At 37.6% G+C, this 24,078-nt stretch overlaps 1 protein-coding gene across 1 annotated transcript; it reads right to left on the reverse strand.

Annotated features, from left to right (window-relative positions):
* Nucleotides 1–433: 433 nt before the first annotated feature.
* urm1 (ubiquitin related modifier 1) lies at nucleotides 434–17,768 on the reverse strand. The gene is made up of 5 exons (XM_041811624.1): nucleotides 17,703–17,768; nucleotides 16,002–16,072; nucleotides 5,931–6,012; nucleotides 1,749–1,797; nucleotides 434–1,202 (listed from the first exon to the last, which is right to left on the reverse strand). The coding sequence occupies exons 1-5, from the start codon at nucleotides 17,735–17,737 to the stop codon at nucleotides 1,134–1,136; spliced, it is 306 nt and encodes a 101-aa protein (XP_041667558.1). The 5' UTR covers nucleotides 17,738–17,768; the 3' UTR covers nucleotides 434–1,133.
* Nucleotides 17,769–24,078: the final 6,310 nt, after the last annotated feature.

Consider the following 24,078-nt stretch of genomic DNA (forward strand, 5'->3'; position numbering starts at 1 on the left):
ATGACATATTTATTTTTGGAAGAAATTGGGATGGGGAAAAATTATCTTTGCTGCTTCATATTTTTGTGAAGTTTCTGCCTGACTCAGGTAATCTCAAAAGCACTAAAGAAGCCCCCCACCTCTCTTTCCCGAAAACGTCAAAAGATCTATAAAATACGAGCTTTCTCAGTTAAAATGGGACACATCATTTGCAGAGAACTATTAAACTGTTAATGCAGACACAATTTGAATTAAATAACAGAAATTATGGTTAAAAAAAGTCCGATATTGTATTAAAAAATATATTTTTTCTCAGTTTGTAGGGAAAATACCAGGCACAATAAACCCAACTAAAAATAAATTTGTTTTTCTTTGTATCACAAAAATAAAAGAGGAAAAAAATCTACTTGCCCTTAATTTGCATTTCCAAGCAGTAAATTAACACTCCAAAATGTGCATTACACTCTTTAATATGATGTCATTACAATCATGATGTTTTAAATAAAACTGCTTTATTTCATGCAGATGTGAAGCCTCCACAGCTGGCTGCTTGTGCAAAACAATTGTAATCCTATTGAAAAAATATGAATTTTATAGAGAAAGGTCTAACATTTAAGAAATGCACAGATTAAGACTTGCAATTTCCCTATATCTACTCAAATCCAATTAAGAGTGTTTTTAAGCATTTTATATAGGTTACAGTTAATATTGTTGAGTTTATCCTTTTTTTCTATATGTTTATGACCTGAAGGTCATTGTAGTCCTTCTGATGAGGTGATACTGACTTTCACAGTCATGCTGGAAAAGAGAATGCAGTGAGATGTAGGCTTACACAACAACCATGGGCATTAACACACACACCTGTGAGGCGACCAGTACTTCATGTGTTTAAACCGATCCAGTATTACAAATATAAAACATGTTGGTATTTACACAAACTATCGTAGAATTCCTGTCTCCCCATTTCCACATTTTTCTTGGTAGCCATCTCTGAATTTCCACTCATTCCTGCACACCGACATCAATCACCTTCGATGTCACGGTGCGGGCAGCGTCCAATGGGGTGAGGCGTTGTTGAGATGTGGAAGAGGATGTGGAAGGGGAGAAAAAAAAAGGCTGTTACGGAGATGTTTATTTTCCTGGAATCATTTTCTTTATCCTCCATGAAGGGTAGAAATAAACACCACGTTGTCCTGGTCTTGTAGTTGGTAATCCAGCTCCCCCTGAGGTTAGGAAAAACATACCAAACATTCAATATTCAAACGTCTCTACTAGTCAGAGGAGAAAAACACTCATGTGTTCCCAGTGTTGTCCAATCAATGACAAACTTTTCATTTCATTTACATCCTGTGCTGCGTCCTGTAATTGAATCAATGGGTTCAAATTGAAGCGTTCATTCTGCGTGTGCATGTAAATATGTGTTCAGATATATGAGGCCCCAAGGACAAACTTGTTCTGCAGCTGCATTCACACTACATGAAACATGAAGTGACTCAGAGAAAATGAACAATCACAGAGGCTAACCTTCACACCAAATTCCCCATTTAAACAGAGACATTTAAACCAGCTATTGGAGTTCATGAATGAAGTCATAACTACAGCTGGATGCATGATTCCCCATCATTTTACACTAGAATGGTGCATCCTCAAACAAACAACACCGCTTAAAAGAGCTCAAAATTAAGATAATACATGCTTGACAGACTGATGGAAATACACGCTATCACACACTGCACCATCTGACAGTGAACGTGGCTTCCAGTGCTTACCATTAGCTCCCAGTCTGCATCATTGATAAGCACCAGAATCCCAGGTCTCCTGTGGGAAAACACAACAGCTATGGGTCAGACACGTCTCCAAAAGGTGACAACCACACACAAGACGAGCGTGTGTAAAAGACTGAAACAGGCAGAGCTGGAAAGCAATCAAATAAATATGTGGAGAAAAAGCCCAAACGTGTAAATGTATAACATAAAAAATTGGGGACAATACACATAATACTCCATTAATAATAATAATATTATTAATTAAGTAAAACGCTAGGGTTTTCCATTACATCAACATATGACAACTATATCTGTAAATGCAATTAAAACAAAATATAAAGGTGTTTTAGAGGAGAAAATAGCTTTATCAGGTAAAATTTCCGATACTTACCTTTTTAATTCAGTGTGTACATCTGGAGATTGAATATATTGGAATTACACAAACCAAAACACATTGAAGCATAGCTGTCAAACTCACTTTGAAAAAGCTTATTTTCTTTTACATTGTATGAACGAAATCATGTTTTTATATTTTCTTATAGGATATATATCAACTGCAATCAAAGCTATGCTTTTATGAGTCAAAGAGAGTGGAAAAATGTTCAGAAATCTGGAGAAACTGTGGGTTTATCTTCATATATACTACATTTTAAGTACACATTACCTTCTTTCAAAGTATAACTAATGTATACTTGTCCCACGTTGCCAAACAAACCATCAAAAGGCTAATTTTCTTTTACATTTGAGAAATGAAATTACATAAAATTCATAATTTTGTATTTTTCTATATTATATAACAGCTTCAATCAAAGCAAGTCTTCTAAAGGTCAATAGAAAATAAAATATGTCCACAAAATAGTACAAATTGTGTGTTTACCTGCAAAATACAGTATATTTTAATTACACATTAGCGTCTTACTAAGTAATAATATATATATATTGTTATTTTAATAATTATGATATATACTTAATCCATGTTGTCAAACACACCCTAAAAGGCTCATTTTCTTTTACATTCAGTAAAAGTTATCACATTTAGTTTATATTTTCTACATAATATACATCAGCTTCAATCAAGAAATGCTTGTATAAGTCAAAAAAGTGGAAAAACATGTCAAGAAACTTGTAGAAATTGTGTTTATCTACAGGTATAATATTATTTTAATATACATTACCTTCCTATTAAGAATTACAAAAATACACTTCACTCACGATGTCAAACTAACCTTTAAAATGATTTTTTTCTTTTATATGCGAGAAATAATATTGAATTAAAAAAATATTTTCATTTCTATTTACCATGTAACATCTTCAATCAAAGCTTCTTAAATTAATAAAGTGTAAAACGATTTCGATAAAACTGAAAAAATTGTGTTTATCTGCAGATAAAGTATAACTTTAGTACACAATACCTTCTTGTTAAGAATTAAGTATATATACCTAACTCATGCTATCAAATACATCTCCAAATTTCTTATTTTCTTATACATTCTGTAAAATAAATTGTATAATATTTGTGTTTTTATATGATATATATATATCAGCTTGAATCAAAGAAATGCTTGTATAAGTCAAAAAGTGGAAATAATGTCCAGACATCTGACAAAATACAATTTCTAAGAAATTTTTGAATAATTATTGTGGAGGACACAAAAAAACGCAAACATTGTTGCAAATATAAATAATGGTATAAATCCATCTTGTATGTGACTTTATGTGTGTTCCATATGAGCTATGCCCATGCCACAGCCTACAGGTTTATAAAAAAACACTTCTTATATTTTCTTTTCTGCTGCTTCTGCTCATTCATGGAAAATATGGAGGAATTGTCTCAATCTTATTTGTTACTTGTTGCAATTTCCAAAACAATTTTCCAAAAGTGTCTTAATCTATATTAATAAAAATGGTAGTTGCTGTGATAAAGCACACATCAGTGGAAGTGGAAGATTGTGAGTGTGCAGATGGGGGGTCTCTAAAAATAATGGGGGTCCTAAAATAACTTACAGATGATGTCAGAGTCACGATCCCCTCTAGAAAGGATAATGGGGGAAGGTAGCACAAGGCTCCTATGGGTGTAGTGTTATGAGGGGAAAAAGGCCAAAGTGGGTGTATTTAGTCACAGACAAACAGGCTAAAAAAGAATTTTGATGCCTGAGCCATAGCTGCATTTAAAATTAAAACAATAAAACAAGAATACAATATGATTCATTAGTGTGCAATACTGCATGGGTCATGTGCAATATACACTGGGTTCTGAGCAAAATGCAAAGGAGGTGCATGTGCAATATTGTATTTTTTAGTACCATTTCCATTAGTGATATTGTGTTTTTCTTATTTGGTGTTTTTAGTTTTCATTATTTTATCTTTTGTCTATGCATCTGCACTGGCAGGGCAGCCATACATTTCTGTCAGGACAATAAAGGTCTATTTATCCAGACAGTATCAGAGGAAACAGAGCAGGTAGTGTGGACGATGTTAAAGATACTCCTGCGTCTCATAATGCTCTCCACCTTGTGGATGCTGGATGACGTCAGTGAAGAAAGGGCAGCATGAGAGGAACCTATGAGCTCCAATGTGGGTGTGTAAAGCTGCATTAACACACAACAGTGCTGCGGTTAGAAATATAAGAGAAAGATAGTTCAAATTGATAGATACAGTCGATATATGTTCTTAATTGATGTTAAATTTTGAAACTGTGGTAAAGCAAGTGAGTTAAGAAGCAGAAGAATGAATAAACAACCACATGCATGCAGTAATTTAGTTTAATATTAAATATAGTGTTGTCAAGATTAATTGTCATTAATTAGTGTGCAGAATTTGTGCATTAATTATTCTTAAATTGCATTAATCATATGCTCTAATGCCCCTTTTGGTACACTTAAGCTACTGCAGTGTCTCCCTGCTTTCACAGTGACATAAAATAAGTACAACATTTCTCCTTAATGTCTGATTTCACTCAGAGGACAAGCCAAAACTCTTCTGCATGTGTGTTAACAAAAATATACCATTTCACTGTTCCCTTATTTCCTTTTCAATCCATAACCAGCTCCTTTTTTCTATTGTTAAGTTCATGTTATAATCTTTGATCTGCCTATAAAAGCAGAACTGTGTCCAAAAAATCCAAAATGACACAAAAACTGTATAAAATGCAAAATAGGGGAACTTTAAAATGCATTAAAGAGGATGTGGTTAACTTCAGAAGTCTGAGATTAATTGTAATTACAAACGTGAATCCTTTCACAGCCTTAATTACAAATAAAGTCTTAAATTAAGTAAAGGAAATTTAAAATATAAAATCTGTGTCTATCACTGTAAGTATAAGCTAAAATATAAGCATATTTTACTGGGGTAGAAGTGTAGACGTTCAAACATGACGCTCACAGCTGTTTATGTCCAATTAAATTCATCAGAGCTTTAAATTCAGAATCATCGTGCACTGATTAAGCATTTAGACTGCAAACAGAGTGTACAGAGATGTCATTAAATATTATAAACCAAGTAAAAAGCTCTGATATAAATGTGCAAAGATGAAACATGCAAATTCAACAGAGCAGTCTGAACAAAATCATACCCAGTCTGCAGAGATTGCTTCAAAAGATAAAGAAGAAGCATCTTAAGGTGGTGTTTGCTTAAAAACAGTGTGCTCTTGACAAAGTATACACACACACATCTAATCTATAAGGTTTATAGGTAGTCCGGCTTTTTCTCCATTCACTGGTTTAGGTGGAGCTATAAATAGTCCAGCACAAAGGCAGCTGTAAAAGTCAGCCAGTCCTATAAGAGGGCTGCTGTGAGCCCTGGTGCCCCACATGCACATAGACATGCATGTGCGTACAAACACACAACGCACACTTGCACACAGGTAATCATCTTACTGAAACCCATAACCTGAAGGCTAGACTGTTTTCTTTTTTCAGCATTTCAGCAGTTTTAAGCTGCAGGAGAATGCTGCAGAAATCTCCTTGACTTAACGTCTCCTTAACTTACCTTCTTTTATATTTTCTAATATTCCTAGCAGCTATTTTTTTACACATATCACCTTTTTTGAGAATATTCTGGTTTGTCTTTGAAAATGATTTAAATAAATAAATCTAAAAATTTAATCTGGTGTTTGTGTGATCCATGACAAATCCTGTGAGGCTGCAAAACAGATCAAGTGTGTGTCAAGGGCATGCACACACTCACACAGAGTCGCCCTGGACAAAGAGCTCGGGCCGTTCCTTCAGCAGGTTCCGTTGGATCCAGACCAGCAGCTGCCTCACATCCCCTGAAAAAAAAAAAAAAAACACACACACAAACGTATAAAACCTCATACACGCACACACAAAGCCCATACAGAGGCAGACAACGGGGGTCAGAGATCAGGGTTTAAGGGTCAAGGTGCAACGTTCCAGCCCCCCTTTCGGTCGATGTGACGCGACGGACGCACCAGGCGGGACGACGCTGCGTATATATATGTGTATGTGTGTCTGTGTGCATGTATATTTATGAGTGAAAGTGTATGTTTGGAGGGGGGGGGAGGACACTGGAAATGGGGGGAAGGGTTGAGGAAAGTCAATGGCCAAGAGCGACATTGTTCACCTTGGATGGGGAGAAATAGACGAATAAATCTGTGGTGAAGAAAAAAGAAAACTGAAACCATACACATATTAACATGGCATCTTAAAAGGGTTAAAGAAAGCAGAAAAATACACTGATTTATTCATAAAGGCATGTAAAACAAACAAACAAAAAAAATTAATAATAATTCCCTCCAGATTTTAAGATAAATAAAGGAAAATGTTTGAAAAATACAAGACAGGTGCAGAGCAATCCTTAAAGTTTTAATTTCAATCACAATATTAGCCTCTCACATTCTGAAAAGCAGTTTTGTCCATGGGATTAGTCATTTGGTAAAAGTTTTCACATTTGTTGTTACACTTTTGTCTTTAAAATGTGTGTTTTTGCTGATTAATTTATATTAGATATCATTATTTTTGATATATTTATGTTTTTTAATCATTTATTTTCACTCATTGCTTTTTCAAAGTGTTATGAGTTTCAATAAATGATACCACTTGAAAATCAAGTTGTGTTTGATAATCCTGATCTCAATACATATTAAATTAATCACACAGATTTAATGTAACGATTTTAAAAAAGGGAGAAAAAATTAAATATTTAGTCTAAGATGTTCCTAAAGCATCTAAATCTTAAAAACACAAAAAATGCTATTATAATTCTCCCAAGCTTCTCAGGTAAATTCAATGAAAAATGTTTGAAAACATCTAAACATCTAAATTCAGACTAGTGAATCAATCTTAATTTCAATTTTAGCTTCCAAAGATCATGAAACAAGAAAACTGTGATGAAATGATTACTGTACCCCATGTGTTTTTTCCTTTTATTTAAATGTGTCTAAGTTGTGTAAGTGCATGTATTGCAGATGTAAAATCATCAAGTAGTTGTTGTTTAATAATCGTGATCTCAATACTAATTTAATTGGGATTACAATTTCAGCCATAATCAAGCAGCCCTAGTATGAACTATAAGAAACCATCCACAGATCAATGTAAAGGGTTTAAAGAAAGCAGAAAAAAACAAATATTTGGTCAAAAACAGTCCAAAAGCACCTAAATCTTCAATAACAAAAAAAAAAAATCTAATTCTCCAGATAAATTTAATGAAAAGTGTTTGAAAAATATCTAAATTCAGACCTAATTTTGCAAAATTCAATCAAGCTTGAATGTGAGCGTTGCTCAAATTTTCTCCCAGTCTGACCTCTTGAACAATCAGATTGACCTTGTCTGAACATTAGGTTGAGCGCCTCTCAGACCGGCTGACAGAAAGTCACAAAGGCGACAACAAAGAGAGGTTTTAGGATAAATCCCCACTAAACAACCAATAATGAATATATTATAGATATGGCAGCTGTTAACCTAAAGATTTAAAGTGCCTGTGTGTAAATACTGGGTGTGTTTACGTGTTAAAATGTGAAAAGCATCCTTACATGGACTCAAAAGGCCCTTATTTTTGTTGTGGCCATTTCAAGAATGTGTGTTTAAGTGTGCAGCATGTGTATGATCACAGCTGTCTGCTTAATGTACACGAGCATGACGACACGTGAGAGCGTCACCTCATTCGCTGGTAGCCATATCTCACACACACACATGCTCGCAAACCGACAAACGACCTTAAAATTAACAGCAGAGGCCTCCTTGACCAGTTAACACAGAAAAGAAAGGAAAAAAAGGACATATGGGAGCGGAAGAGAGGGATGAAACAGAGGAGAGTGAGGCAAATATGTTGAGAGAAAAATGGTGAGCAGCAGCAGCAGATGGAGCAGATACAGAGGGTGAGAGGACGGCGGTGAGTCATCCCGAGCCAGGTGTAAGAGGAGTGGGGAAGTCATGGCAGGTACACGACGAAACGCGCGCTGGGACTCAGGAGTTTGGCTGGATTGAGGGCACAGCTGACATCACATTAAAACAAATGCTGCATATTTTTACATGGAATACACTCAGAAAAATGCTGCAAGAACAGTCATGCAAAAGCTAAATTTCAAAAAGTAATGCAGGTGGTTGAACGCTTTACAATACTCTACAAAGTAACTGTCTTTTCCATGATTATGGGCCTATTTTTGCAGAGATGTTAGCATGAAAGTCATGTGTTTTATTTCTAAATTGAGACTTATTGGCATTTATTTTATACCTTTTTAATTAAAAAAAGGAACGTATCAGCTGTAAATATATATACAATATATTTGACTAGTTTTAAGCAGAACCAACAGACCTTCCTTTTTTCATCCTCATTCCTTAAAGTGTGCTCTAAGGACTTAAGTCTCTGAACCAAAGCTAGTTTAATTATTTACACTTGAGAAAAATGTGCTTTTGAGTTGCGTCTTTTAAAAGAAAATATGGAACGGTAGATCAGGAAATGACTATGACATTAATTTAACACGAAAAAGGAACTTGGCATGGATGGAAAAGGAAGTAAAAGAACAGAAAAGAGGTAAATGTTACACAACATGAGGTGTAGATGGCTTCTGATGTGTCCACTGAGCTGTCCTTGAGTACATTAAACCTGAGAAGTCCATGATCCCGCCAGCGTGACGTTGTCATGCACTATTTTTGTCACAGGATAGCATGTAAACAGAGCCACATCTTGGATTTCAATCACTTGTGTTAAAAGTGGGATTTTTAAGCTTTCAGATTTTGTTTGATATTAAAAGGCCAAGTTAGAGAGGAAATATGATCATTTGAATATGATATAAAGCTTAATTTTACACATGGACACAGAGATCCATACAGTACGGGACTGGCACTGGTATTGTTTTTTTTATAACTCTGGCATTTTATGTTATTGGAAAAACTTATATATTTTACTAATTGTTTATCACTGATTCTGTAAAACTGCAGTCCATGCAATTCAATTCTCCTTCGTATTTGTGCTCATAACATACTGCACAGTGGGACTGTTACAATGGAAAAATGCTGGTATATATAAATGTATTTCTCTGCATTCAGCTTGACTTTGGCTTACTTCTACATCTTTGTATGCTTAATTTGCACTGCTTGGGAATCCCTCACAATCTTGAAATGCCAATAATGCCACATTGGTCTCTGTATTTTTACAATTTCAGTTTTTGATTGTTTTTAAGAGGTCCTACATCTATTATACGGTAAGTTAAATCTAAAATAAATAAAGGTTGTGCTGAACAAATAATACCAAGCATGAGCATAGTAAACTTTTTTCAGAGTTGTTTATATTGTCAAAGAAAAGTATTGACTAAAAGTCAAAAATAGCCTGTGGACATCTAAGGGTTAAGGAGCAGTGGTGGACTTATTTGACATGACAGTGGCTGTAGGGAGAAGCTGCAGTGACTTAACCAAAGTGTGCTGAAATGAACAGCAATTGCATTTGATTAATGCAATTTTGTAAAAAGTATGCACTAATTATGGACCTAATTGCATCACAATTAACATTGAAAGCCCTTTAAAAATATACTTCCTGACAATTTCTGCCCTTTCAAAGAGGCAGATGTGGAAATGATTAATTTTAAAAAGTTTTTCATGATTTCTGTGGATGAGAACATGAGATACAGATGATGAGAAAAATTTAAGAGCTAATGGATTTTTTTTTTGTAAAATCTTAAAAAACATCTATTGTAATTAGGAACCACAATATTTGGATTAAATGATGCATAATGCTCGCGTTAAGCTATTATGTCCAACCTTCATTTTTCATGATGTTTTTTTTTTCATATATTAGTGCCATACAGGGTGTTAGCGGGGTCTTAAAAAGTATCTAAATTTGAAAAAATCAATTTAGAAAAAAATAAGGCTTTTTAAAAGTCTTGCATTCTGTAAGGTCTTAAGTTTTGTAGCATTACGAAATGGGTACAATATTTTAGATGCAATTAGGTCTTAAAATGTATGAAGAGAGTCTTGATAAAGGTATTAAAAATTATTCAATTTAATGTCAGATTTTATTATATACTTTGCTATATGTCACCGTTTACATCTGTCAGTGGGTTTTACAAGCTTTAACCAATTATAAGTGCCAAAAAGATGTTGAGTATGACCAATAAGTATTAAATTGTTTGAAAATACACATTTCCTCCCCTTCCCTGAAAGTGGTGATTTTGGAGATATGAGGTGATGGCCTATTGGCAGTGACAGATTGGTTAGTATTTTAAAGGCAAATTTTTATTCAGAATTGCCTTAAAATTGTGCTTTTAACTGCCCACTGGGAAGCATGTGCCTGGATCCGTTTAAGTTGAGTGGCATCTGGTTGCAGACCTCTGTGGTGGGGCGACCTCGACCATGGGCCAGAAGTGACACACTGACCCTTGTTCGGTTTTTCCTTAGTTTGTGGTGTTACTCTTTATTTTATTCCCCTCACATTTTCCCCACCCCCTTACCTTAACCTTAAGGGTTTGGGTGCCTAACCCTAACCCTCTTTTGGTTTTCCTTAGTTTGTGATGTGTTAAATTTACATTTTTCCACCTTAGCATAACCTTAAGGGTCCAGATACCTCACCCTGGTTTTTTTTTTTTTGGGTGTGTTGACTATAATGTTACCCCCACCCCCCACACACACAACCCTTAGGGTTCAGGTGCCTAACCCTAACACTCTTTGAGTTTTTCTTAGTTTGTAGTGTGACAAATTGAATTTTATAACCTTTACCCTAACCTTAAGGGTTTGAGTGCCTAACCATAAACTTCTTTAGGTTTTCCATTATTTATGATGTGTTATTCTTAATGTTCCCCCTTACCCTAACCTTTGGAATTTGGATGACTTACCCTAACCCTCTTTGGATTTTTCCAAGTTTGTGGTGTGTTAAATTTAAATGTACCCCCCTAACCCTAACTTTTAGGGTATGGGTGCCTAACCCCATTGGGTTTTCCTTAGCTTTTGGTGTTATTCTTAATTCTTATCCCCCTTGCCTGGACCCAGAACCCCTTACACAGCGAGCGGGAAATATACGTCATTCAGTACGTCATTCTGTTTCCAGCTTGGGCTATCTACGTCACTTTCCGCCCCATGGTCATAGTCGCCTTATTGTAGAGGTCTGCAACAGATGAGCCCACGCCCCACCATAGAGGTCTGCAGCCAGATCAGCTTCCCTAATTTTGTGCAAAACTAGGGATATGTAAACCTTCTGGCTCTGGCCCTGTATTGTAGTTGCAATTTAGGTCCAACTCCAATCAGCTGGTTTGTGGTACGTTTTACCTTATATATGTTTGATAATAACAGCATAGTGGATATCGGCAAAAATACCAAATCATGGGCACCAGCTTAACAGAAGCTTACGTCTTCAACACACTGGTCTCAGGACTGATGTTGTTTGGTGTGTGTTTATCCCCCTCTCTCTTTCCCTATATTTCCTGTCTCTCTTCAGCTGTCCTGTAATAATAAAGGCAAAAAAGAAATAATCTTTAAAAGCCAATACTAACTAAGATGCCTGTTCCTTCTGCAGTTAGCTAGCAAGCTAACCCAGCTTGTGAAAATTAAAACATTTCTGGATACGCCTGCATGGTCAGTGTTTTCATGACACGTAACATGAGCGTAAAACTGTAATTGTGTATCTGCACGTGCACTTCTAAGCCTGGTTGCGAGTCGTGTTCAGGTTAATTGCAGTGCTGTCGTCCAGCTCAGTAGTGTAATGATAGTGCTGTTTTTTCTACGGATCCAGGCCTTCATATAAAAAAGACAAACACCTCCACATGAAGAGAGCAGCAGGCAGTGAATATTGACCTCTGCGGGGCTAAAAACAGAACTAATCACCACAGCAGTCATAACTCCTTCTTTGTGGTCACCCCTTTCTTTTCTCTCTCTCTCTATCGGTCATTTTTCTCCACCATTACCCCCTTATTCGCTCTTTCATCTGCTCACCCATTTACTTTTTCATTTGCTCTCTCTCTCTCTCCGTCACTCACATACACTCTTTAATTCCCTCATAAACCTGCTCTCCTCCCCCCTTTCTTCTTCTTTCTCACTCTGAACATGTTCAAAGTTGCACACAGATGATAAAAAAGCCGTCGTAGCTCGATACACGGGTCAATGATAATTCAGACTTTCATCAGTTGAGATTTTTATAACAGAAACAGTCATCAGGCACTGTCTTTTTAATGGATCTCTTGTAAAAGGTTACACACAGGTCTGTAAAGCAGCCGGGCTTGTATAAATATACTGAATAAAAATATTGAAGACAATGCGGGGAAATTAGGAGGCGTTAAAAGAGAAAGTGAAGGTGCATCGAGCTGAGGTACAACAGGAAAAAATTCACGCTGATGGTAGAGAGGGGAAAATGCGTCACACTCTCCCAGAGCATCCTGGGATATGTGCGTTGTGTGGGTGGGAGAGACCAACGGAGGGAGGGGAGGCAAAAGGCGCCATTTTGACGCCGATTCAAACCCGCTTTTCTTTTGTGCATGCACATTTTTCCGCCCTTTCTTCTTTGGCTTTTCTGTCTTTGTGTGATTATGACGGTCATGTGAAGAAGAGGGGGGCCGAACGATCCATCTTTCTGCTGATACGAGGGGCCGAAAGTGTGATCCACACTGAAGGGAGAAAGAGAGAGAGAGGGGAAGAGAGGGGAGGAGAGAGAGGGAGAGTGGGGGTGGGGTCTTTCAGTCGAGGGTCATCAATCACCGACTGGGGTCAAAGAGAAATACGGAGGATTCAGAAGCAATTATATCTGCCTCCACTGCACCCCGTCTGTGCTCACACGCACTCATCAAACGTACATGAGGTGAAATTAGTCGGGGGATACGTTTTCAGGATCAGGAGGCACAAACGGACCTCGACTTCTGATCACAACCTGCAAATCAACCAGGAAATGTGAAGTCAGAATGAAAGCATAGAAGAATTTTTTTTCAGCATGTTGAAAAAATTCATTTTTTAGGGTTGTGAACGCAGACAAACACAATGATGCACATGCACACAGAGGTCGGCCAGTGCAGCAAGGTCATATATCGCTGACATTCCCAGTTCTGGTCAACTTTTGTCTTTCTGTTGTCGTGGTAACGCCAGCACTGTGGATGGACACCCTTTGTTAAGTCAAATACCAAAGACTCATATTTCTCTTGTTTGTTCACTTTTTTCATAACAGCATGCAAACACATTTATTTATATCAAACCACAAGACATTTTAACACACTCAACTTTCCCTTTGTCTGTTGTCTCAATGACGTGATCCTGTCTTGGTAATTACAGCGGCTGCAGAAGCATTTCACCCTTCGACTCCTCCATGCTGAGTTAGTGACCCTTGTTGGTAAAAACCTGAATACTTCAGCAAAATTACATCTAATCAGTGTGGATCCTGAGGTGTGCAATGAAGTTTTTATAGTTTAAAAAATGAGACAGAACAAAGCTCTGTCAATGCACAGCTCCTCTGTGAGAGAGAAAACTACACTTTTAACCCCTTTAGCACCTCTTCTTCAAATATACTACATCAGAAAGGGGGAAAATTTACATGGAAGATGGCTGTAAGGTTTAGGAACATAAAGAATGGTTTTGCCTAAAATAACATACTTATTTCTTACTATTCCCAATATGAAGTTAGCACAAAAAGTAAGGAAACTTGAGTTTTGGTAGATTATTTTTAAGGTGTAACAATGCCTCTTGGCAATAAATCGTACACTGTTGGAAAGCCTATTAATTTCCCTTTTAGATGGTGCAACATTTGTAAGGACAATACATTTGTGAGATGAGCAGCAGAGCTGAGTGTGTGGGTTGTGCCCATGACACATTTGCCAAATCTTCTGCCAATGCCAAACGGCTTATCTTGCTATCAGCATTATTTGGAGTCAGCCCTAGTACCATCTTCAAACTGAAGGCCAAGTTCCAATGGGGGACGTCAGAGACAGACAGCGAAGTAGGCACCCCATCCCAACACCCAAGAAGACCATTTTCTCACCCTATCAGCACCTAACCGTGGGTTGTCTTTTATAGATCTGCAGTCAAGGTTTGCAGAACGATATGGCCAACGGCTCTCTGCCCATCCAATCTCTGGTCTCATAGGGCTGCCAGGCCTGCAATGACTGCCCTTCACTGATGAGTCCAGATTTCGCCAACAGCAGTTGGATCATAGGATCAATATGTGGAGGAGGAGAATGCCATGCTGATTGCTGCATCAATAGAGTAACATCTTTTGATGAAGGCAGTGTGATGGTGTGGGGCGACATCTCCCCCTCTGGAAAAACTAGGCTTGTCACTGGAAGTAATCTCAATACAGAGAGATACAGAGATGAGATTCTGCTACCCATATCTCAAAGAAAACAGAAATCTCCAGCAACACTTGTAGTTTAGAGAACAACTATATTAGACCAAAGTGTTTTGGCTTGTAGCCTTCATCAGGGTCAAATAATATGGGCAATCCAGGCTGTTGTGGCTGTGTATGGTTCTTCCACAGGCATTGGCAGAGAAGATTTCATGGATGCAACTTTGTCTCATTGCCACACAAGATATCTGGGTGACCAGCCAAACTTCTTCCATTTGAGAATTATGTGCTCTTGCGAACGCTCAGTGCTGCAAAAAATTTGTGTAGCTTTCTTTAGATCTGTGCCTTGCAACAATCCTGTCTCTGGGCTCTGCAGGCAGTTCCTTTGACCTCATGGCTTGGTTTTTGCCCTGATATGCATCATCAGCTGTGAGGCCTTCTATAGAGAGATGTAAGCCTTTCAAAATCATGTCAAATCAGTTTATTTGACCACAGCTAGACTTCGCTCAAGTTCTAGAAAAATCTCAGCAAATCATGTGTAATTAGGACAACACGGACTTTTAAAAAATTTTTTCATGCACACCATTGATCTCTGTTGATACGGGATAAATGTTCAAAGTGAAAGTGGCAGACTCTTTATTTGTAAATCAGGTAAAATGATTAATATTGTAAGCAGAATTTTTGCCTTTGGCAGCCAAAAGTTTCCAAACTGTGTGTCTTAACACTATATGATACAATATGTTGGAATTCGGTTGCTATAAACATGTGAAAACACAGAGATCGATGTGTGACTGAATTTTGGATTTATTTGTGATTTGTGATGATTAGACTGTTGGAAAGTTGTTCACCTCTTTCCTGCCTTGGTTTAATGTAAGCTGGGCAAAAATATGAGCCCATCATACGACCAGTCTTGACAGTATTAATCCACCCCCTAAAAGCTACAATGATATAAAATCACAGAGCAGTTCATGTCACTGCCTTCATTGAAAGTTAACAGTCAGATACATGCTGTGTTTTTGTTTATTGTGAGGTTAATTTCCCAAGTCTATCAGCAACAGTGGTCATTAAAAGCATCATAACAGAAAGATTTGTACCAGGAAACAGTAACTCTAATGCCCAACTTCTGTCTCTGCTCTGGCACAGAGCCAGGCAGCTGTGGTCAGAAGCATTTTTTGAAATCTGAGCTAGAGGATTGTGTTCCTGGTGAGTGGGCATGGCTTCAGCTCATTCAACCAACACGCCCACACCAGCCTAGAGCAGATATTACTGCCTCGTTTTCATGATTTTGAAGCTTAAACTTACAAACATAGAGATTTTTTTCATGACTGACATTTGGCCTGGTGGTTCATAACTCTGTGGCCTGTCATACAACAAATCCAAAATACTTTTAATATTTTATATCACTTTACAGGGACTTAAAAAAGGAATTAAGCTTAAAGAAATACCAGACAGGTTACAATTCTACAACAATGAATGAACCTAGAGGACATCCCCGTTATAAATGGAGGATCTACTAGTGAAAACCCCAGCCATGCAACAAGTGATACTCACAGGGTTCTGATTGGCTTGCAAGAGTCACATGATGCTCCTTCACACCATTAAACAGCAGCTCTGCTCCACCACTGGATGAAAAAGACAGAACCATCAATTCAGAAAGGCTTTTTTTTTTAATCCTTTAGATACTTTTGACGATCCTACAATTATCTTTGGAATTAAATGACTCAGTTCCAGCAAAATTAACAACTAGCTGTGTTTCTTTGTTGTAATCCAAGACAACTATGTGCCATGTAAGCTAAGTGTCAAAAACTTTTGATAAAACCATTCACTTAACACACCAATAATTAAACAGAAGACATTTGATGTTTGTTTAATTACCTTACATTTATTAAATGTATGTAATATGTAAATCTTCCGTTCTTATTTGTAAATATGTTTTACTTTTACTGTACTCCTAACAGGTTTTTGTCCTCCTGTACTTTAAATAATTCCATGCAGGGGTAACTCTTTGCTGGACAAGTACCAAAATCTACTCATTGTCAAGGCATCTATCCAATTTGATATGGACTGTGCAGTTTAACCATCCATCCATCATTGCTGGAGTTTATTATGGTTTTGTCCTTCACCTTTCTCATTTTCATTATGTTCTTTAGTATATTGTACTGCAGTGCCCAAATGCTACTGTGCTAGCAGTAAAGGCAGGAGTTCATAAGCTTGTCTTTGGGCAGTGGGAGGAAGCCAAAGTATGCACACATGGGGAGAACATGCAAACTCCAAACAGAAAAGCCCCATGTGGGGATTGAAACGGAAACGTGCTCATGAGGAGACAGTGATAATCCTGGCCACACGTTGCAGTGCTCTACACCTGCTGTGTATTTGACCTGTAAATGTGAATTAAACAGAATATTCTGTAGGCATTTTTTTCATGTACCCAACAGAAAATGTCTATTCAGAAACTTTACTTTCTACATACAGCATTCTATCTACAGGCACTATGAAGAATTACTCGTGTTATTATTGTTAGTTTTCAACTGACACTTGATGTTCATTCCTGTCTCAAATCAGGCCATGTCTTTGGGGAGGGATGTCTTAAGTAGGTCGACTTTTACAGCAGCCAGCTCTTCCTGAGATCTCAAGTCCTCATTTATGTGATGGGCTTGTTTTTAAGTCTAGGCGCTGTAGTTTTAGTGGGGAGTGATTTACTTCAGTTCATTAACGTCAGTGACTATGTTTTTGTAACTCTTCTGGCGCGTTGAATGAACAGAATTTACACATGAGCTGCAGGAGGAACCACAGAAATAACAAGTCTGATGTGTTGGTCTCTTTACTTCTAAATCCGAGTTTAAAGTCTTTAACAGGCTGAACTTTGGCTTATTTCTACTGAGAAGATGGAAAACTAAAGCCAATCAGTTACTTGCAACGTTTATTTTACTCTCTGGGTGTTTTGTGTACTATGCGACAGAACCCGCGTGATAAATTACGCACCTCTTGTCGACAAATCATCTCTTATGTCCTTGTCAAGTTTAGGAGCGCACGCGACTACCCGACGTGATGATGTACATGTCATAAACAAACTCGTATCCTGCTCTCGGTCAGCTTGTACGCTGGTTTTACGTTTGGTTTTTATCAACGATAAATGCTATTGAAAAATTAAAGAAACACAATCGACGTAAAACATGATGTTAGTGATTATCTTTTGTTAGGACACAAAAACAGGCAAGTGGAACAGTTAAAAAAGCTTTTAAATTCGCCTACCCAAACTCCAGATGAATGCTCAGGGGCGCTGCCATATTGTCGGCACATGCAGGAAGTAGTGGAAGAGCTGGGCGGAAGTGACGTACATTCACGCAGTTTTCCCATTCAGTTTACATAGGATTTATGAATGTCCTGAATTTAATAAAATTTACAGATATATGCTATAATAATATATACATAATAATACAATAATACTATAAAATATTATTTATATTATAATAAGAATATAATACAATAATAATATACAAATATAATAGAAAATATAATATGATAATATAATGATATAGAATAATATAATATATATAAAATAACATATAATATATAATAAAATATATATAAAAAATTTAAAAATATATAATATAGTATACAGTGTCTCATGACTGTTCAGTGTTTACTTTGCTTTTTTTTTTTTCATTTTCATGTTAAAGCAGACACAATATTCTCTTTCCATTGTAAATGGTTGAACAGTTGGTATTTTTGAGCTCCATTTATCAATATAATATTTACCACACAAAATAAAAAAATGTCTATCTTTTTAAAGTTAGCTTTTTAACTGCCATAGAAGAACATTTGTTTTATAGTTACAAACACAATTGCCACATCTCAAAATATGATTAGATAAATAAATTAAGTGCATGATTTTAAATGCACTATTTGTATGTTTGTAAATATTTAGATAGTGTTGTGATTGTACATGTGTGGTGAAGTGTTAATTTGCTGTGTTTATTTATTGTTATGTTGTCAAGTGTCAAAGAAAAAAAGAAGAATGTCCTCTGACCAAATTATTCTGGAGAGCTGTTGAAAATTAAACAAAAATGATATGAAATGCAAGATTAATTTAAAAAATTAAAAAAAGCTTGGAGCGGAGCAGCACTGGACTGTAGCTGATCCTTTACCAATCAAAGGGAAAATACTAAAACTCTATTTTACTCCAGTACAGTTTCTTTGGTTAAATAAGTGAAGTAAAATGACAGCTCTATAAATCTAATCAAGATATAGCAAAAAGTCATCAACTAAAGTTCACTTAAAGTACTGACGAACTTCTTTTGATATATGCAGATATTTGCAGAAAAGTAAAACAACATTTTTCCCTCTCTTGCAACAGCTGTTTATGGATGTAACGTGAAGTTACTGGCCGTGTGTGACTGGCCAGTTTCATGCCATCGACAGAGAGCTTCCTTGTTTTGACTTATTTTTTTTACTCAGTAGGCTAAAAGATGTTTTTTTTTTTTATGAAGTACAAACTTCCCCAAAAATATGTAAGTGAAAGTAGAATTACTGATTTCAAAACTACTTAAATAGTAGTAGTACTAAAGTAATGAAGCAGTCACAGTAATTTGAGTAAATGTGATTAGCTTCTTTCAACCCTTGCGAATGTGCCACTAGCATAGGCTAAGCTCGCACTGCAGTTAAAAGCAACCCAATTTCTGTTTTTCTTTTTTTTTTTTTTTTTTTTTGTCCTCTCTTATGTGACTCCTACCTGATTTTTTTTTCAGACAGTGTGAACATCACAAGTCACAGTGAATCTGATTCTTTCATATCAGGTTCAGGTCACTTTGGCTACGTTCACACTGCAGTTAAAAGTGACCTGAATCAGATTGTTTTTGTGTCTGATTTTTCTCTGGCTACGTTCATACTGCAGTTAGTAGGGGTCTGAATCTGATTTTTTTGCTCACATGTGACCCGTATCTGATATTTTTCTGACAGTGTGAACAGTCACAGTCAAGTCACATTGAATCTGACCCTTTTTGAATCAGAATCAGGCCACTTTGGCTACGTTCACAACACAGGCCTTAATGCTCACGTTTCTGATTTAGAACCACATATGAAAGGCTATGGTCACACTGCAGCTGAAAGTAACCTGAATCTGATTTTTTTGCTCACATTTGACTTGTATCTGATTTTTTTTCTGACAGTGTGAAAAGCGCAAGTCACATTGAATCTGACCGTTTCGAATCAGAATCAGGCCACTTTAGTATGTGGTTCTAAATCGGATGGGTATCTGATCTTTTGGAAGTTGACTGCAGTGTGAACAGGAAAAACAAAAAAATGAGATCTGAGAAAAGATCAGAATCGGGCATTAAGGCCTGCAGTGTGAACATAGCCTTAGTGCTTCCATGATCAGCAGTGAAAATATGAAAATTTCTCAAATAAAATCGTTCTGGCCCTCAGGTGCATGTCCTTCACCAAAATGCCAGATTTCTAGTCTAGCCCTAGGACAGAGAAATGTATACGTTTGGGGAAATTTGGGAGAGGAACAGGACAGTTAATAATGCATACCAGATCCATTCAGAATAGGTGTAAAGCTTTTTGAGTGAGTTTTAAGCTGATATATAGCATGTTTTTGAAGGTGTGAGTGACTTATTGTGATTATTTTAGATATTAAGGAGCCAAAGTCATATAGATACACCTTTTCAGATCCAAATATGTAAAACCACATATGCGTCCGAAGGCCGCCAGTTTCTGAACTTGTATTCCTACGACTCCAGCATGAACCCCTGACTTGTTTTTAGAAAATCCTGATACTAGTTAAGTCATTGGTGCAAATAACTATTTCTTTTTCCTTCTTGCACATGTCATCTGCATGTGCATACATGTATTTGCTCTGTGCATGTCAATATGTGCGTGTGCATGGACTTTGCATGAGTGTGTGAATGCACATCTGTCTCTCGATCCCTCTCTCCCTCCTTATATACATCCTCAATCATACTGGTGACAGTTCCAGTCCCAGTACACAGGGGCTAGAGAGGGGGTAGGAGGGGGTCGGTCAGAGGTTTGAATTGCAAATCCGCAGCCTTCTGTTGGCGTCCAAGCCTTAGCGGGCCTTTCCCTGCCTTCATTCATGTGTTAATGAGGAGTCAGTGCAGGGGCAGATAGACGGATCGACCAGGGGCCTGGAGGGGGCGAGGGGAAGGGAGGAGTGAGGCGTGGGTGAGGCGTGAGGCGGGAAAATGAACACAGGCCTCTGATGGCTGGACATTCTGATGAAGACATGATGTAAACCTTTTTTTTTTGTTTGGAGTATGCTCACAAGTGAAAACAGTCCTGCAGAGAGCTCAGAGGGTGGTAGAGGCTGCAGAAGGTGGGGTGTGGGTGGGATTGTTATGGCTGTACGTTTCATGAGTGATTCGGGAATGATCACACCATCACTGGATGTCACATCATGTTTGCTAAGCTGGGCTGAGGCTCATGTAAAGCTGTGCATGGTACGCCTTGGCTCTGTTGTGTAGACTTCTTTTGCTCTAAATGCGTCCTTTTGCATGTTTTTTTGAAGAGTTTTCAAGCAACTTCAAATTTCACAGGACTTGCAATGATTTCATATTAAATGAAGATTCTTTTACGTATTTAAAATGTCAATTGCATGCATCAAGTTGAGAATCCTGCAAGAAAAAAACTGCAAACAGCTAAAACAGCAATGATTTCCCCATGTTTGACTCAAAACTCCCTGATGCATGAGGTCAGAAACTTTGTCCCATGTATCTTTTCATGGCCTTGTCTCACCCAGACTTCTGCAATCTTCACCTCAACTTCCTACTATTTAACCCCAGTAAAAAGAGATATAACAACCCAAATCCAATTAAACTATAAGAAAAATTAATGCAAGTTTGCATTGCCCCCTTCCCCCGCGATATCTGCACGTATATGGGTGTCAAAAGTCAACGCTACGCTGCCAGGCACCAGCTATAAAGCAGCCAGGGTCACACATGATCAGATGACAATGACCAACACAATGGATTAGCTGTAAAAGGACTTTGGGGGGGAGGGATTAGGGGGTGAATTGATGACGCTTGGCGGGCTGGTTGGCTTGCCTGCGAGATCCTGGGTCTGTTTCAATAAGGAACATAAAGAGGTGAAATTAACATGTACCATGATACCAAGCAGAGAGAATCCTCTTAGAGATTACATCCACGACATGTTACGCCTATGGAACTGTATGGTGGAGGGAGACAAAGAGGAGAGGGAATGATCATTTTCTATTGTAGCGGATTACAGGGCATCATATCCTCTTTAATTATGACATATTTTGCTCTCCCTTAAAGCTCTTTTTAAGTCTGTTTTCCCAGCTAATTTCTCTCTCAAATTAAACTGGACCCCCATTCCTATTCCAACAGCTGCTAGGCCGCATTGCTGCTCCCTCCATGAGGGGGGTAAGCAGCAAGTATTCCTGCAACATCTGTGTTCTAGTGCATGTAAACACACTTGTGTTGACCAAAGCGCACATTTGATATAAAAACTCATGCATACACGCATACAGGCACACGCTCTCCAATGTACAGATACCAACACACGTGCACGCACTCGGTCCATCTGTCTTTGTCTCCCTCCCACTGCCATCACTGTGGGTCTGTCTGCAAAAAATGTGAGATGCTTTGCACAACACGCATGCTCAGTACATTTCATATGGTGGGTTTTCACCTCAATGCATGATATATATCAGATTTTAATGCATTTTTAACATCAAGAGCGGTTAAAAAGTTGCTGATGAGTGCAGAGGAGGGCTTGAGGTGAGAAAAAATAGTTCACTAAACTCTTAAAAAGCACAGCAGGAGGGTCTAAACTGGACCAGGAACCAGGATGTTTATGACTGCAGTTGGCTGGATGAGGGGTAACCGTGAACTACATAAAAAGACACGGGTCAGCTTGAGTTTCATAGTGAAATGCTGCCATCTATTGACCAGCAATGTGCATTGCAAGTAGTCGACTCCAGCATGAACCCCTGACTTGTTGAGAGTTTTTGCTTTGTATCTCAGTGATAATTAGCGAAATCTGCTTGTTGATGGTTTATACCACCTAAAGTGCCTGTGTGGAGTTTTTATTAGTTGTGAAAGAGCCTGATATTATTTCTCATGGCTCTTTTATACCCATAATGGCAGACAAGACTATCAAGAAGATGATTAACTAAGTCATTTTAAGGCCTGAAACTGTTTCTGCAGTGCCAGATTAAACAATTTAGAAGAAGCGCAAATATTTGTAATGGCAAACATAGTTAAACTTAAACAAAAACAGGATGCAGTTTTGGTCAAAACATTACTTTCACATGAACATGACATGGCGTTGAAGAGATCAGACAAAATGGGTTTAGCAGACTAAAATCATTATAAACCAAAAGTTCCTTACACGAGCTTCAAAGGAGCCATATGTATTTTAATTATTTTCATAGTACAATTTTATGCTCCTCATGATTACAGCAAACACACCCAAAATGAGCCAAAAACATGCCAGTTTGGTGACTAATAGTACAGATTAATGCAATAAAGTGAGTGGTCAACCATTGTGCTCACCCACCTACGTTGCTTATTATCTGTTTTTAATTGAGGAATCTCAATAAAAACTGAACCCTACAAGGTATATCTAAACAATGAACCAATCTCTCTTCCTTGCAGCAACAACTCCAAGCAAGCAATTGCCATAACTGGCAATGAGTCTTTCAAATCGCTGTTGAGGAATTTGGCCCACTCTTCTTTGCAGAATTATTTTAATTCAGCCATAATAGCAGGTTTTCTAGCATGAACAATCTGTTTAAGGTCATGCCACAGCTTCTCAATCAAATTAAAGTCGGGACTTTGACTGGGGCACTCAAAAAGCTTCCTTTTTGTTTTGTTTTTTTTTTGTTGTTGTTGTTATTTATTTATTTATTTTTTGCCATTCAGAGGTGGACTTGTGGGTTTCAGATCATTGTCTTGCTGCATGACCCAAGTGCGTTTAAACTCCAGGTCAAAAATTGATGGTGAGACATTCTCCTTTAGGATTTTCAGGTATAGAGCAGAATTCATGGTTCCAGGAATTACAGCATGGGACCATGCTATGTTTGACTGTTGGTATGATGCTCTCATGCTGTGTTGGTTTTATGCAAGATGTAACACCTTCCAAAAAGTTTCGAGCAAAAAAACTTTGGCTCGTCAGTCCATGTAACATTTCCCCAAAAGACTGAAATCATGAACACTGACCATAACAGAGTCAAGTAAGGCTTACTGGTATTTATATGTTGTTCTGGTTCTTTGGTGACCTCTTGGATGAGCTGTCAGTGTTCTCCTGGAGTAATGTTGGTAGGCCGGCCACTCCTGGGATGGTTCAACACTGTTCCAAGTTTTCACCATTTGTGGATAATGGCTCTCATTGTGGTCCGCTGGAGTCCCAAGCCTTAGAAATGGGTTTGTAACCCTTTCCAGACTGATATGTGTCAATGACTTTTTTTCTCATCTTTTCTCAAATTCCTTTAGATTATGGCATGAGATCTTTCAGTCTGCTTCACTTTGTCAGACAGGTTCTATTTAAGGGATTTCTTCATTAAACAGGTCTGTCAGTTATCTGGCCTGGGTGTGGCCAGTGAAATTGAACTCAGCTTTAAGAAATTACAGTAAATTCGCTATTTAAC

The sequence above is a fragment of the Cheilinus undulatus genome, linkage group 17 (assembly GCF_018320785.1).
Source record: "Cheilinus undulatus linkage group 17, ASM1832078v1, whole genome shotgun sequence".
NCBI lineage: Eukaryota > Metazoa > Chordata > Actinopteri > Labriformes > Labridae > Cheilinus > Cheilinus undulatus.